Source organism: Podarcis tiliguerta (genome assembly GCF_965153285.1).
Source record: "Podarcis tiliguerta genome assembly, chromosome: 9".
NCBI classification, from domain to species: domain Eukaryota; kingdom Metazoa; phylum Chordata; class Lepidosauria; order Squamata; family Lacertidae; genus Podarcis; species Podarcis tiliguerta.
The window spans coordinates 65773255-65789983 of record NC_139542.1 but is presented as its reverse complement, the minus strand read 5'-3'; the positions used below and the strand labels follow the sequence as shown (position 1 = coordinate 65789983).

At 43.9% G+C, this 16729-nt stretch overlaps 1 protein-coding gene across 11 annotated transcripts in view; it reads right to left on the bottom strand.

The window, feature by feature from the left end:
- PPARGC1A (PPARG coactivator 1 alpha) overlaps nucleotides 1-16729 on the bottom strand; it is a 631111-nt gene that overhangs the window by 105607 nt on the left and 508775 nt on the right. For 6 of the 11 annotated variants that reach the window (XR_014515347.1, XR_014515348.1, XR_014515349.1 and 3 more), the window contains one exon: nucleotides 1616-1795. Coding sequence is in view for 5 of the 11 variants with exons in the window: in XM_083458139.1 (XP_083314265.1) it covers nucleotides 1616-1795 (180 nt within the window). In the remaining 6 variants the exon portion in view is untranslated. Of the gene's footprint in view, nucleotides 1-1615; nucleotides 1796-9698; nucleotides 9923-9948; nucleotides 9969-16729 lie in introns of those variants that run through there. The other 5 variants (XR_014515351.1, XM_083458140.1, XR_014515350.1 and 2 more) reach the window with 4 other exon arrangements.

The window sequence follows — 16729 nt, the reverse complement described above, 5'->3', positions numbered from 1 at the left end:
CTCACCTGGCCTGGCAGAAGCCCTTCCATCAGTCAGCGGCAGGGGGAAAGATGAGAAGCAGGAGCAGTCCATTGCATCTCCTGGAAGGCTAGTTCCATATGGATCCGCCCCTCCCTAAACTGTTTCCATTCTAGCTGGTCATAAGAACTATTATGTAACTCAGAACTGCTGTCTGAGTTTTCCAGTTTTCTTCTTCCCCCCTGTGTCTTTTACAGTCTAAAAGACAAAGATACAAATGAAAAGCTTGCAGGCAGGGGCTGTCTTGTTTTTATTAATTGCATGGAAGCTGCTCTGGGAGCCTTTTTGGCCAAAGAGCAGGACAGAAAGTGTTTCAAACAAATAAATAAAATTTGTCTATTTCACGTTGCGCTGCCAGATGATATAGAACATGCTACTCCGGTGCTGGTTGCAATTTTTATAAAGAAGGTGGGGGGAATTTCCACATGACTAGTTGCACCAGAATGTGGGGGGAAAGGGGTGGTGGTGAACTTTCAAAATTAACAGCTCCAACTCTACCTCTGGTTTGCTTTTGGATTTACGTAGGTCCAGGTCTCCTACCCATATTATTTTATGCTGGCATAGCTCTGCTGCTGGCACAACTCTGCCAGTGGAAGAATAAAAAACCGGAAGGGAGGGTAATCATGGGGAAAGTGGTCCAGGGGTTCCCTTGGCTAGCCTCCTAACAATAACACTACAATTTTTCTAGGTCCTACATCTGGGTATTGGCCAGTCAAAAATGTGTTGATTGGCAATGTGTGTAGATCCACAAGGCATATTGACTTCTATACTCTTCCCGCCTTCACCACAGATGTTCGAGTGCTTGAAGTCACCACAGCATGCCTACTGCATCTGTGGAGCACGGTGACAACGCGAGAGGGTGCCCACTTGCCACACACGTGTGTTTGTTCCTTCTTTGCCAATACAGTGCTTCACGATTTGTGGGAGTCAGTGCTGTCAACATGGATGCTGTTAGGGAATGGCTGGCAGGACTGTTGTATACTGTGTTGCTGAATGTGCTGCAATTTCATGCTCAAGTTAACTTCATGGGGTGGGGGAAGACAGGCAGTGCTACCCCCAGGCCCACTGAACCACCTTGTAAACAAACTTTGCAGCTCAGGCACTCCTGAACTGCATTTCACCCTAGAGTAGCCATCCAACCAGTGCTTTACCAGTCAGATAAACAAAACCAATATACTATCACTAGTAGGGTCAGAAAACTCCCCCTTTTGTCCTACCCTGACAACTGCCTACTAGCCTTTGCCAGCCTTTTGCCAAAATGTGCCAGATTCTGTTCTGGCTCCACCCCTAACCCACAAAAGTTTACCCCTGAGTTATTCCCCGGCTTCAATCCAGTGATCCAGAATTTTAGAAATCCAAACTGTCATCCCTGAGACCCTTGGTTTGGGCATTTGAAATACTGACACTGGCCCCTAAATATCTTGATATTTTTGCCATTTCTTTACAGGATTAGCGCCCACTAATCCGAAGCCATATCCAAGGAATCGGAAAAATAGCTGCAAGCACTGCAGCTTGAAAACATTAGAAATCAGAGCAGATAAAGACCGTCATCCGTGTCATTAAAAAAAGATGCTTACGTGGAACAGCTTTTCCTTACCTCAAATATGTTTGATGATTCATTGGCATACTGATTGGAAATGATTTCCGATTGGTCACTGTACCACTTGAGTCCTCCCAGAAAGCTGTCGGCATCCAAGTCATTCACATCTAATTCAGAGAGGTCAAGTTCTGGAAGATCTGGGCAAAGAGGCTGGTCTTCACCAACCAGAGCAGCACACTGAAAAGAGGGGAAGGAAAGATACAGAAATGCTTTCATTAATTAGAGGAAACTGTGAAGAACAACAGCACGTGAGAAGAATTATAGCTCCGTTAACTCACTTATACCACCCAGCAGGTCATTGGAGTTAACTTCATTTTGGGGAAGAAAATGCTGACTTGTATCAAAGGAACTTGGCACAGGTGAGCAACAGAGCGTGCTTGTGTGTGTGCCGGCCTGCTTGTTGGAGAAAGGCTGACCTTTGCCTTCTAAACCACCCTCCTGCGCTGGGAACAGCCACTGTCTTTTTATTCACAGCCCCCAAAGTGCAGAAGTCGTTTAAAAACCAAAGAGGGGAGGCCACGATTTCTGATCTCTCAGTTAAGCCAGAATGAGGCATTATTAGAAGATGCATGGCAAAAACCGAAGATAGTAAACCCGTGCCTCTCTCCCTTGGTAACTTCTAGTTTATTTTCAAGGTATAATATTGCACGCTGACAGGGCCATGCTCCGGATGTTGGCTCAGGGTAAGCCCCATGGAATTCAGTTGGACTTACCTAGGAGTAAACATGCAAGCAAATGAATTCTGAGGTTCCCCACCCCTATACAGTGGTACCTCAGGTTACAGACGCTTCAGGTTACAGATGCTTCAGGTTACAGACTCTGCTAACCCAGAAATAGTACCTCAGGTTAAGAACTTTGCTTCAGGATGAGAACAGAAATTGCACGGCGGCAGCAGCAGGAGGCCCCATTAGCGAAAGTGGTACCTCAGGTTAAGAACGGACCTCCAGAACAAATGAAGTTCTTAACCCAAGGTACCACTGTACAAGGAAGCCAACGAAGAGAGCAAGGAGCTGGCTGTCACACATTTGTTCCTCTTTAAACTACCGGTACATATCCACCAGGAATGGAGGGGAGGTCTAGGACTGCCATTTCCCACAGCAGACATGCCATTCCAGCAAGCTCTGGACTTAGCATAAGGAAGGCCCAGAATCCACAGCAGAAACTATGATGCAAGAAAATCAGCAGGAAAGACAGCAACATGAAATTACACATCTCTGTTGGCCCCACACACATCAACCTGCCAAATGGTTCCAGAATTATTAGCCGTAACAAAACTCTGGGTAAACTACTATAAGCTAAGCTACAACAGCCTCATAATAAGCAGATTTTGAAATATTTCTCATGACACAAAAAAAAGCCAGGCACCTGCCAAGTAATGACCAAATATCTATAAATGTCACATTCCATTTATGGAGTCTCCCAATCTATAGCTTCACTTTCCGGCTAGGAACACAGTCTCAGACCATATTTCTGTTGGCTAGCATCTTGCCATTCACAGGCCAAACTTGACAGCGCCACTAATTGGCTTTTCATAGCTTATCCTCAGCCAGAGATAGGAAAGACATGGCCTCATTTTCACAACAGTCTTGGGAGGTAGGTCAAAGCTCTTCCTCTTTTGTGGACTGAGAACCAGAATAGGGCAACGGCAATGAGACTAATAAGGCTACCCCCAGGCATGGGAGATGGCAACCCAACTCTGCCTTGCCCATCTGCAAGCATGCAAACAAGGGTGACCCCTTTCCCCTCCATTATTTGAACTCCTACCTCTACTAGATCCACACCTATTGCACATCATTGATACACCTCTTTCCTTCTGGGATATACAGCTACTTCTTCACACTAAGTCTAGAGAGTATTCTACATCCAGGATTATTGAAATGGGGAGCTATTTAGGGAGGCCTGTGTGTGCACCCCATACTCACATAGTCAACCACAAAAAGTTTTCTAAAATGCACCACTTTTTCTGAAATTTTGATCATGGATATATCCATGAGTGGGACGTGGGTGGTGCTGTGGGTTAAACCACAGAGCCTAGGACTTGCCGATCAGAAGGTCGGCGGTTCAAATCCCCACGGACGGGGTGAGCTCCCGTTGCTCGGTCCCTGCTCCTGCCAACCTAGCAGTTTGAAAGCACGTCAAAGTGCAAGTAGATAAATAGGTACTGCTCCGGTGGGAAGGTAAACAACGTTTCTGTGCGCTGCTCTGGTTCTCCAGAAGAGGCTTAGTCATGATGGCCACATGACCTGGAAGCTCCCTCAGCCAATAAAGCGAGATGAGCACCGAACCCCAGAGTAGGTCACGACTGAACCTAATGGTCAGGGGTCCCTTACCTTTTTATATCCATGAGTGGGCCTGTACATTTGCTGTGAACTGCATTTGCACCTTTGCTCCCCCCCAAAAATATGAACTGGCTTCTTGTGATGTGGTACGGGACAACGTATGGATTGCAAACAGCTTCTTCAACAACCCTTACCATCTCAAGCAATCATTTTTGTTGCTATGGTAATCCAGCTAGTCCTGGCCAGGACTGAGTAGTTATGTGTCCTTGCAATGATAATAAGAACACCAGGGTGTCCTAGGCAGGATAAGATCCTGTGGCATGTATCCCATTTGTCCAATAGCTGGGCCAGCCAATCCTGCAATGCCTGTGTCATACATAACTTGAAGTGGTGCTGGCTATCAGATGATCATCTGGTGGTTGCTCCCACAACACTCCCAGCAATGTATGCATCTTCTGTTAAATGAACATGGTGCCATTATTTACCATAAAAGGGAAAGCACTGCCACTGGAGGCTAGTGTAGTTGTCACTGTATGTTCACTCCAGTCTTAGTGTGTGACAGTTGCAAATGTCACTGGGATTGTGCAGGAGCAACCATGAGATGACAGTAGCACAACTTCTGCAAGTGCCTTATACATGGAGTCAAAAGCCCGTGTTTGAGGTGCAGTATGGAAAAGGGTGTTTAATGTTACCTAGCCAATAACTTGGTTGTAGTGTGTATGTGCTACATACATTCCCTGACATAAAGAGTCCACAGAGCTAGGAAATACCTCCGACTGAGACCTGGTGAGGGGCCACCAAACTGAACAGACAAGAAGAAACAAGGTGGACCAGTGATGGCTCAATGTAAGGCATATGTATGGTTTTATTGACTCAATTGTTTTTGTTTTTACATATTGATAGTTTATGCTGAAATCTACCCCGGGATCATGGATTGATTTCACTACCCATGAAACTCATTCTTGTTCTGAGAACATATTGCTAAACTGTTAGAGCTCCATTTTACAGAGATGCTTGAACGTGCAATTGTATTTTTTAAGAATCTTATCACTTCCATTCTGATCTTGCAGGGGTTGACATTTGGCTCTGGCAAGTTTTGCTAGGTAACTGTTACATATGGAGAATCATTGCAAAGCAAACCTTGTACTAATACTACAGCACATTTCACTAATACCTTTAGGCAGCGTATATTTCCGTAGACGTCTCAGCATCATTTAATTTAGATATCAGGCTAACTGAAGATACATGACTTTTTACAATGTATCCACAACTGTACAGCAGTCACAATGTGGGTAAGTAAGGCTTCAGTTACAGCCTTGTGGAAATTTGCTTTTAACTACATAGCCACAAACACAAATCCTACAGAGTTTAATGGCACAAAACTAAACATGGTGCTGAACTTCGCAACTGAACTAATTGTGACTCAAAAGTGCTTAACTTTTGCTGCATAGTATCCATAGTATATCTTCAGTTTTTATTTTATTTTTTCTGCATAAGCCAGAAATCCCCTGTGTTGGCACCCATATGAATTAGCAATTATGTTGTTAAAAGGTGACAAAAGGTAGTCAGTTTAACAATGAAGGTTTCCAGCCTTCCACTTTGCATTCCCTGGATTTATCTGTGTCAAATGCAGCAGCCAAAACCCCCCGCGAAAAATGCACATGGATTTCAGATGCCACGGCCTGTCAATCACCCTCAAAGATGGTATAGTTTCCCTTATTTATAATCTTGCTCGAATGAGGTCAATTAAGGTGAATGTATCAGTAACCTCAAAGCACCCTTCCCCCAGCAAACACAGGAATTCAATGTCTGTCATGTCACACTTCAACAGCTAAGTGCAGGTTTCTTGCTAAAGTTGGACTTCAAAAAAATAAACTTCCTGAAACATTTGACAGGCAGTCCCTGAAAGAGCGACTCCAGCACTGCATATTCTGCCTTTACGTGTGACAACCTAATTGCAAGGCATGCTTTGGAATAGAGAAACAGGGTCAACAGACTTGGAGAAGCTGGCAAAGGCTACAATTTACCATTCCACTTTCACTGGTCAAGCAGGACGATGCAGAGAATCAGACAATAGGTGCATAGAAAGGGAAACTTAAGGGCTGGAAGGAGAGTCTCTGTTCTTTATTACTATTCTTTGAAACGAGTACAAAGCTGCAACAGTTCAAGGCCTACCTGAGTTATACACACACATATGTAGTATATGGCAAACTTGAAGAAAAGATGGAAGGGAACATACAAAGAAAACAGCATAGCAAGCGTGGTAATGAAAACTGTTTCCCCCCCCCCCTTAGGGGAAAAATAAAAGGCTTCCCCACCCTCTATGTTTCCAGTCCTAAAGTTGGCAAATGTTATAATGCAGAAATGACCTTTTCTTGATGCCCAAATGAAATCTGTGATCTCATTAAAGGATAATCTAGGTCTTTGCCTGAAAAGGTAGATTCTCAGCATCATCCCCCAGGTTTGTGTTGTGGAGGTCAGTGGCTTAAAACTGATGCCACAGACTTCCAAGGCGCCGTGCTGATCGCTTTACTACTTTTCATTTGTAAAAATAGATTCTCATTCTCTCGCCATCCCACTGCACTGTCTAGTTAAAGCTAGATGGGTTCTCTCAATAGGTACACATTTTTCAAAAAGGCCTGCAGTGGCCATTTTGAAGCAATATAAGAAATAACTGTTCTATTTGGGGCAGGGGGTTTCAAAACAAAGAAAGTCTTCTCTTCGGAGTTTTCATTTCCCTCTAATGACCCGAGTGTCACTTTTTAAAAACAAATGGAATATCTGAAGTGAAGCACGCTGACTCTTGCCAATGTTGACCTGATAATAAAATCAATGCTTCTGGATATGGAACCACACTTCTAATCTGAGAGGCATTAGTAGCAAGTGTTCCTGTTATTAATTTATATTTGGCCTTTGAATGATGCCAGGTTTAACACTCCCGAGTCCTGTAACTGTCCTCATCTGACTGTCCTCGTCGCAGATATCTGGCGTTTGTCTATACATCTTTAACAGGTGCACCTTGCAAGCAATGTCTCTCCACCCCCCCTTTTAAAAAAAAATACAGCCAACAGCTTACGGCAGTTATTACACAACTATACCCTTAGTTCTGTAATAAGCTTTAAGAGGATAAAGCAGTCACTAAACACAAAGGCTAATTATTGTGCCTTTCTTTTGCCCCCAGATCATTCTCACCCACCCTTCCAAACGCTTAGTTAAAGAGCAAACAATAAATTAGCTTAACTGCATCAATGATAATGAATCATCATAATTAAGCATCATTCTCCGTTAACCTTTTTGGAGGCTCGCGTGCTTTTCGAAGGTAATTTTTAAAACTAAATGATGGCCAGTGTGTGCGGGGGGAGGGCTGGATGTATGCCATTTAAATTGCATTAGTGAAAACAATAATCTGTATTTAACAAGGTTGTTAAAGAGAGTCGAGGGAGGGAGAGGGAGGCGAGAGAGAGATGATCCCAAACACGGACGATATGCTTAAAGCAAACATAACACCATGTGCATCCTCTTTATCAATCTTTGCAGCCTCGTCGTACATTACCTTCATTAAACAGAGAAACGCTGTGGGACGCTGATCAGTTACTGTGATGTACAGGCCTTTATGGAGGAGCAGGGAATCTCCTTGTTATGAACAAGGGGATCTCAAGTATTTTATATCAGAAGTGAATTTGGAGGGCCTCAAAAGGAGAGGGGGGGAAAGAGCTGCCTATCGTACTTGATGCTGGTCGTACTTTAAGAGGAAAGGCGATTCCCCAGAGGAGCAGGAACAGCTTATAGCCAGTAACCAAACTGTCTGCACACAGGGTCAAAGCTCATGCCACTTTGAAAGATGGAACTAAGAAGCCACCTTATCTGCGACACAACTGACACAGACCCTTCCCTTCCTCTAAACAAGTAAAAACAACAAGAAGGAGAACCCAAAAGCAAATAAACGGCTCACTGGCATAAATTATATTTTCTTGTTACCAGCCTGAAATTCCTGCAGGAACCCTGGTGATTAAAATAGATCATCACCATTTCCACAGACATTGGTTCCTCAAATAAGCTCCTAGCAGCGTTAGGAATAATGCATGATGGAAAAAACGAAGCCACGGCAGCCGAGACCCGTGCAACAAAAACCAAGACGGCAATCTATGATTCTAATCCACTGGATGCTCCCAGCTGCTCAGAAACAAATCAGGACTTCTGGAGCCAGCAAGTCACTCGCTTACCACTTTGACTCATAATAGCTACAGGACATATGAATTATCCATATCTCTTCCACTTTACTGAGTCAAAACAAGAGATGAAAAATTACGATATGCAAACAGAAGTCGGCAGATGCAAATATTTTAAACATGATTTTTGATGATGATAATTAATAATAATAATGGGAAATATGCTATTATATTTGCTTCCTGCCCGGAATACGTATATGCAGAAAGCATTAAAGGATTGTACCCAATAATATGTGCCCATGCACTAAAACAACATCTTCAGGGGTTTTTTAAAAAAGGAGGGGGGTTGCGGAGAAGGGAATCACCAGTAGCTTTCTCTCCTGCCAAAGGAAGCATTTAAGGCTGGAATCCTGTGCACACTTAGTTAAAAGTAATCCCCATTAAAAGACTGAATGGAGATGCATAAGGAATAGCCTGTAAAAGTAGCTATCATTTGAGGCTTCTGTTTTGGGATAACCGGGGAGGGGGAAAGTTTTCCCCAAGTTGCAGGAACTTTCAGGCACTACACCATTTCGAACTCGGATATTTATTTTGGTTTGGTTTTCCGGATTGCAAGCATTTAGACACCCTCAAGCCTCTGTTCCTATACTCCGGAGACTCCCAATGGGCTGCTTATTTTCTTCCCCACCCCTGCCTCCGTTCCCCCCTCCCCTTTATGAATTGTAGCCAGCAGAAGCTGCAGGTTTGATGTATTGCCATCTATTTTTACTCAAGCAGCGGAGGCAGCAGCAGCACCACCACCACGAGATCCTGCATAAACTCTATTCTCACGCTCCATCCTGTTGTCTCAGCGGCACAGAACCAAAGGAAGAGGACTCCTTAGCCCAAGCATTCCGGCAGAAGCGACAGGGCATCTCGTCCCCAAAATCACAGCACAGAAGCCACATTCCCACAACACAGCAACCGATACGAAGCCCGTCTCGCTCCACGCACAAGCATCTCCGCTCTGCAGCCCATAACCCCATATAAAATAAAACTACTTTTTTTTCTTTTTGCAAGTTTTACAAGGTGAACGACAGCATTTCATCTGCCTCACGAGCACACAGAAAAAGAGGCAGCTTTTTTCCCCAAGCCAGATGCCACTAAATGCCAATGGAAAGACTTCAGACATCGATTCATATCAATATCTCTGTGCATAAATATTGCATATGACTGGAAAGGGAGCCAAAGGCACATAAAAATAGTTTCCAACTGCAGGAGATCCCGATGACAGGAGCCAGTTCCTTTTTTTTTTTTTTTTAATTTGCTCAAGGAACCGGAGCGTAATCTTAAAATAGAAAGCCGGCAGGGTGGGGGAGGTGGGGTGGGAAGGTTGAGAGAAAAGAAAAACTTGCAGGGTTAAAGATAAGATGCAGCCTCGCTTCCATTCCAAAAGGGTTCTATCTTCTAGCTACTTTCCGGCAAGGGAGGGGTGGACAAGATTCAAAGCAACACAAGCGAAAAATAAAAAAAAGGGAGGAGGGGGGGGAAAGGGGAAAAGGAAGAACAGCATACAAGGAAACAAGCCCTCCAGCTGGGTGAATTTGCACGCAAAAAAGAGAGAGAGACAGAGACCGTCCCCCCAAAGCTCACCTCGATGTCACTCCAAACAGAGTCCTGATTACACATGTCCCACGCCATCCAGCTCCTGAATGACGGCAGCAAAGCTTTGAAACTACAATCCACAGCCAGGGCGAGAGAGAGAGAAAGAGAAGGAGAGAGAGCAAATATACTCGCGCGCAGCCAAGCAGCCCCTTACTGAGAGTGAACCGAAGGCACCTGTCTTACTACTGTTCCAGTCACATGACAAAGCTATTAAAAAGTAGGCTGGCCTGTCACTCACCCAGCCGCCTGCTCTTGTGCCGCTGTGTGCTAAAGCCAAGTGACGTCACGCTCAGAGGCAGACCCAGGCTGGAGCGGAGTCAAGCCCGGTACACGCGCGCGGGCGCGCACACACACACACACGCGCGCATCTTTCCCAGGCGAAAACACTGGGATCGATTTATTTATTTTTTAAAGCAGGTTCCCTCCCGCGCCACACCTCCAGAACTCTGCTGTGCCCGGATCCAATCCGTTTGCAAGGGACTTAAAAAAAAATAAAATTAAAATCCTTTCTCTTCTTGCGTCCACCCATCTTTTTTTTCGTTTCCAAACCAAGGCAAACGGAGCAAAAGGCTGTTGGTTTTCGAAGTTTGGAAGGAGGCAGAAGAGCCTTGATTTGGAGGCGGCTTGCCTCTTAAAAGACTAAACTTTTAAAGAGGCGAAGGTTGGTGCTGAACGATTTGCAGGGCTTTGGTTTTGTGCAGGGAAAGGGAAGAAGAAACTGTAGCAACTGCGTCGGGAGTATTCTCTTTCCAACCGGATACTTCAAGCAGAAAGCTCTAGTCTTGAGCATGTTTGGGGAAACCCAACTCCTACAAAAGCTTACTCTCAAGTAGAAAGGCGGCTCTGGAAACGCAGTAATAGGACAGAAAGGCTACTGCCTTCCTTGACTGTTTGTCCCATTGGTCAGGTAAACTGCAATCATACATGGAAACGCCATTTAACCATCACAGCTACTGATAGCTATATATCCTCTATGACTCACTCAGTCGCTCTGAACCTCCTAAGCATGATTTAAAGAGGGGGAAAACCCATTGCTACTAAGAATATCCATATTTATAAAACAACTTTTTCAACATTTGTGCTATGTTAAATTGCACAGGCTGAATTAGCCGAAAGGAAGAAAGCAGCCCCGGAACCGTTGCATGTCTGTTTTATACTCCTCAAAAGCAATGTTGTGATACACAACTACCATAGTGGGTTGCTGCTGTTGTTTTTAACCCAAACAACTCAAATTCTTGTTTGCTCATTTCGACGATCAGGAGAGGTTCTCCACTGTTGCCTTGGGGCATATTTTTGTATAAACCAAATTGCACACTATAACCCTGTTGCTGGCCTAGGTTTTGCATTTTCTTGGGAGAGCACAAAACATACTCCCAGATGGCAACTCCAAACACTGTTTTCCCTTTCCAGACTTTTACAGGTGGATCTGTTTTATGACAACACAACGGAACGAACCCACAACAAACCCAGCACACCTTTCCCACAACAGGAAAAACAGGACTTTCCCCTTCACCTGAGTCTTAAATTTCTTTTCTTTTCTTTCTGTTTTTTTTTTTTCAAGATTAAAAGCTGTACTTTTAATTAGCCGTGTGCCACAGTCTCTCACACAAATTCTAAATGCGAGATCAGTCATGCTGCGCTACTAGTTAGAGTCACACTACCATAATGGATCATGCCTCTTTGTTATGAAATATTCATTTGGGTTGTCATTTGCAAATTTGAGTATTCTAAATGCTAAATGAATACAATTATTATCCAGAGACAGAATTGAATTGACAGACAGGAAGCGGCGATTCTTGAAACAGTCATTTTCTCCCAGATTCTACGTCCATTCAAAATATGAATCAAGCTGCAAGTAAATGTTTAACTATTTCTTGCCTCTCTCACCCGTTAAGGCTACTTTGCTGACAAATGTAGAAAGGAAGTTAAGCAATGTAAAAAGCCTATTGCTTTTGTTTTACATAGCAAACTCCCACTCCCCCAACCCCCTAAATGATAAAAAGGGTACAGACCCAATGAAATCTATGGACTTCAGTAGTAACTCATGTCCACTATTTTCAGTGAGACTTCTCTGAAGAAAACTAAGTTGCGTTATCACCCACAGATTGCATTTTACTCGTTTCTTTAAAGCAAAATGCACCGCGAATTCAAAGAAGCCATTCATAAAAGATTGGACGGTAAGATTTTGCTCTTATCATGAAGAGAGAGAAAACAACAGAGTGAATTTCTTCCAAATTATATGCTAATTTAATGGAGAAAAATGACAGCAAATTATTGGGACTAGGGGCAAAGGTTGTTTACCTCTGCCCTTAGAAAACTCATCTGTGAAGTACAGCGGCTGACTGGCAGAAATGGAGTAGATTTGTATTAATCAGTGGATCCAGCCTTGATGAAATAGTCTTCTGCCATACCTACTTATAATTGCGTTCACTGACTGTACCAAATCCATCACTTTTATGTTTATGTTCCATTCACACCTTTTATAGAATCATATTTATACTGCAACATCTTAGACTGCAGTGGGAAGGAGAAGCATATTTCAACCTGCCCACATTGTTTGTATTTTCTACAATTCCATTTCACTGCTTTTCTGTCAAATTAGCAAGTTAACTGACAAATAGATAACTACAAACTTAAGCAGCGGTTCAGAAACGATGGGGGGGGGGACGACTTTCCTGGCACATGCATTTCGAAGTCTTCCTACGCGGAACAATGGTTGGGGGAAAAAATGAGAGGCACAAATACAAGATGGGTGACACCTGGCTTGAGAGCAGTACATGTGAAAAGGATCTAGGAGTCCTGGTTGACCACAAACTTGACATGAGCCAACAGTGTGACGCGGCAGCTAAAAAAGCCAATGCAATTCTGGCCTGCATCAATAGGAGTATAGCATCTAGATCAAGGGAAGTAATAGTGCCACTGTATTCTGCTCTGGTCAGACCTCACCTGGAGTACTGTGTCCAGTTCTGGGCACCACAGTTCAAGAAGGACACTGACAAACTGGAACGTGTCCAGAGGAGGGCAACCAAAATGGTCAAAGGCCTGGAAACGATGCCTTATGAGGAACGGCTAAGGGAGCTGGGCATGTTTAGCCTGGAGAAGAGGAGGTTAAGGGGTGATATGATAGCCATGTTCAAATATATAAAAGGATGTCACACAGAGGAGGGAGAAAGGTTGTTTTCTGCTGCTCCAGAGAAGCGGACACGGAGCAATGGATCCAAACTACAAGAAAGAAGATTCCACCTAAACATTAGGAAGAACTTCCTGACAGTAAGAGCTGTTCGACAGTGGAATTTGCTGCCAAGGAGTGTGGTGGAGTCTCCATCTTTGGAGGTCTTTAAACAGAGGCTTGACAACCATATGTCAGGAGTGCTCTGATGGTGTTTCCTGCTTGGCAGGGGGTTGGACTCAATTGCCCTTGTGGTCTCTTCCAACTCTATGATTCTATGAAAGTATTGGGGAATTTTTCTACTGAGACAGGCCCACAGAACTGCATTTGCAACAGGAGTTTTCAAGAATTGACATCAAACAGTACCTTATACCTCTAGAAATATCGGCGAACTCACTCCAGCAAGGGTTTCCAATAGGAAGGCTTCCCCTTCCTCCCCCGCCTTTTAACAACTGCCTGGCTCATAAGTGATTACTATAAATAGCTTCATTAGGGAGTTTCTATCACACTTCCTAAACGTAGTTTGCAACACTTGTAGATCTAATAATAAAAAGCAGGAAGGAATGGAGGAAATGAGAGAAAAAAGTGGTGCACAGCCCACAACAGCTCACATAGCTCAGTTGGTTAGAGCATGGGGCTGGTAATGCCAAGGTATCAGGTTCGATTCCCATATGGGACAGTTGCATATGCTGGCTTTTCAAGTGGTTGACTAGATGATCTGCAGGGTCCCCTGCAATTCTACGATTAGCAGTTTCTCCAGTTAGAAAATGTGCTTATTCCCCCAAAAGGTTAGTCTCTCTCACACACCCTATTCTAACCACTACAGCGCATCAGCTCTTTTTTGGGGTGAATCTCATTTATGCGTTCGATGTATTTTTAAGCTGCCTTTCGGGATTAGTTACCGCCCCCCAGGCAGTTTGCAATTAGTCGATAAAACAATCAGTTTACAACTTATTAAAAACAGCAAAACGATAAAACATCAACAAAGCAGCAGCGAACAAAACGATTGGGGGCAGATATAATCACATTAAAAACATTACATTTTGATATGAAAGTTCAGTATGTGGTATACGTATATTATATTGGCGATGGCCCATTCACACATACAAACCATTACTTGATCTTGACTCACAGAGTAATGAAAATGTGAGGAAAACCTGATGTACAGTGGTACCTCAGGTTACAAACGCTTCAGGTTACGAACGCTTCAGGTTACAGACTCCGCTAACCCAGAAATAGTACCTCGGGTTAAGAACTTTGCTTCAGGATGAGAACAGAAATCGTGCGGCGGCGGCAGTGGGAGGCCCCATTAGCTAAAGTGGTACCTCAGGTTAAGAACGAATTAAGTTCTTAACCAGAGGTACCACTGTATAAATAAGAATAGATACAAGCTACCCCTCCAGGTTAAGAACAGTTTCAGGTTAAGAACAGACCTCCGGAATGAATTAAGTTCTTAACCAGAGGTACCACTGTATAAACAAGAATATAAACAGGCTACCCCTCCCCCTAAAAAGGAGTAAGAATATCAATTTATGGAAGTAGCAGAATGCTTGCCCAGGGGAGATCTACCTAGAGATTAGGAGTCTTCACTTTTAGGTGGGTGGTATTAAAACATTGCTGTAAATTAAATATAAAGTTAAATTCAGGCAGCATATAACTTCTTATAACACGGTGCTCCTCTGCTGCTTACTTCAAGAGTAACTGCCTCCCTAGTTCAGACCTTTCCAAAGGGAAGTTGTTTGTAATGCTGAATTATTTGTAGTTTCAAAGCACATTTCTGCAGCCTCACCTCTCTGTCCCCACTTCCCAGCCTCTGCAGTTGGGCTCTCTTTTCCCACTAGGTTTTTCAATAAATAAAAATATCCTGCCAATAATCTGCACAGCATTTATACAGGAATAGCTAAACGTTTTTGGAAGTGTCCAAAGACTTGTGATAACAGTGAGGAACAAGTATACAGAGCAATTTGTGTGTCAGGAAAAGAAGACTTAATGTGCACCTCTGCTTTTCCACTCCACATTGCAGTGCCCTTGCAGAAACCATTGGGACCTACTTCCTTTCAGATAACAGCTTCTTCACCACTAATGTAAAAGACTATGAAAATTAACTGAGCATCATTTAACTACACTGCAGTACATTATGTACTTGTTCTTCAACTGTCCATGAGGTGGCACTGTTGCTTTTATGGAACTCTGCAATATGATAGGTGATCCGATTAAAAGAATGGCAAAAGGAATTTCCATACTTGTAAAAGATCCAACTAACGGGACAGTTGCTCTTTTAATTTACCTCTGCCTTTATTTTCCCTGCTAGACAGTAAGTTTCCAGGTGGGGGCATGGATTTTAAAACCTATTTTGTGCAGTGCCTAGCTACTATAGGAACTTAGCAAATAATGGGAGAAGAACCATTTTTATCCCATTTATTAAGCAGATTCCCGATTAAATCATTGCCGCTTACTCCTTCCCATGCAGTATTTGACAGGGAAGGGATCTTGCCACGCTCACATGACTCACAGGCTAGTGTGGAAATATCCACTGCTGTCTTTTCCATCCAGCTGAGGTCAATTTTGCTCTAGTTCCTGTTTCTCCAGCCAATGCCAGCATATCTCCCACATGCAGGGGCCTTAAAAATCGCTATAGTTACAAAACTGGTGATTGTATTAGGGTGGCAACGTTTTTTGAGTTTCACATCGAGTGAAACACAGTACAGAGTCAAGAATGCATTTGCTCCCCCCCCCCCCCGATGATCTTTATTGAATTTTTAGTTACATACTATACATAAAGGTATAAAGATGGGACGCGGGTGGCGCTGTGGGTAAAAGCCTCAGCGCCTAGGGCTTGCCGATCGAAAGGTCGGCGGTTCAAATCCCCGCGACGGGGTGCGCTCCCGTTGCTCGGTCCCAGCGCCTGCCAACCTAGCAGTTCGAAAGCATGTCAAAGTGCAAGTAGATAAATAGGGACCGCTTACTGGCGGGAAGGTAAACGCCGTTTCCGTGTGCTGCGCTGGCTCGCCAGATGCAGCTTTGTCACGCTGGCCACGTGACCCGGAAGTGTCTCCGGACAGCGCTGGCCCCGGGCCTCTTAAGTGAGATGGGCGCACAACCCTAGAGTCTGTCAAGACTGGCCCGTACGGGCAGGGGTACCTTTACTTTATACATAAAGGTAAAGGGACCCCTGACCATTATGTCCAGTCGTGGGCGACTCTGGGGTTGCGGCGCTCATCTCGCTTTACTGGCCGAGGGAGCTGGCGTACAGCTTCCGGGTCGTGTGGCCAGCATGACTAAGCCGCTTCTGGTGAAACCAGAGCAGCGCACAGAAACACCATTTACCTTCCCACTGGAGCGGTACCTATTTATCTACTTGCACTTTGATGTGCTTTCGAACTGCTAGGTTGGCAGGAGCAGGGACTGAGCAACGGGAGCTCACCCCGTCACGGGGATTCGAACCGCCGACCTTCTGATCAGCAAGCCCTAGGCTCTGTGGTTTAACCCACAGCGCCACTATACATACACGTACATTATGTTCCACATTTGTTCTTGCTCTTCCGAGCTGACTTTCCTCCTTCCGGCTTTTTTATGTCGTCTTTAACTTTTCGCATTGTCTCTGTCCATTTTATATATAATTGTTCTTCAATTTTTCCCCATAAAATGTCTGTAAACAAATAAATCTTTCTATATATGCAACTCTTGTTGTCTGTCTATATTCATTTACAAATATTGTTCAACCATAGTCCGAAGATACATTTTCAATTCATTTTGATATTATTATCCAATATATTTCTTGTGTTTTTCTGTTATGAGGTTTATTTTAATTCTACTGAGTTCCCTACTTCACATCGTCTTCTCTATATAT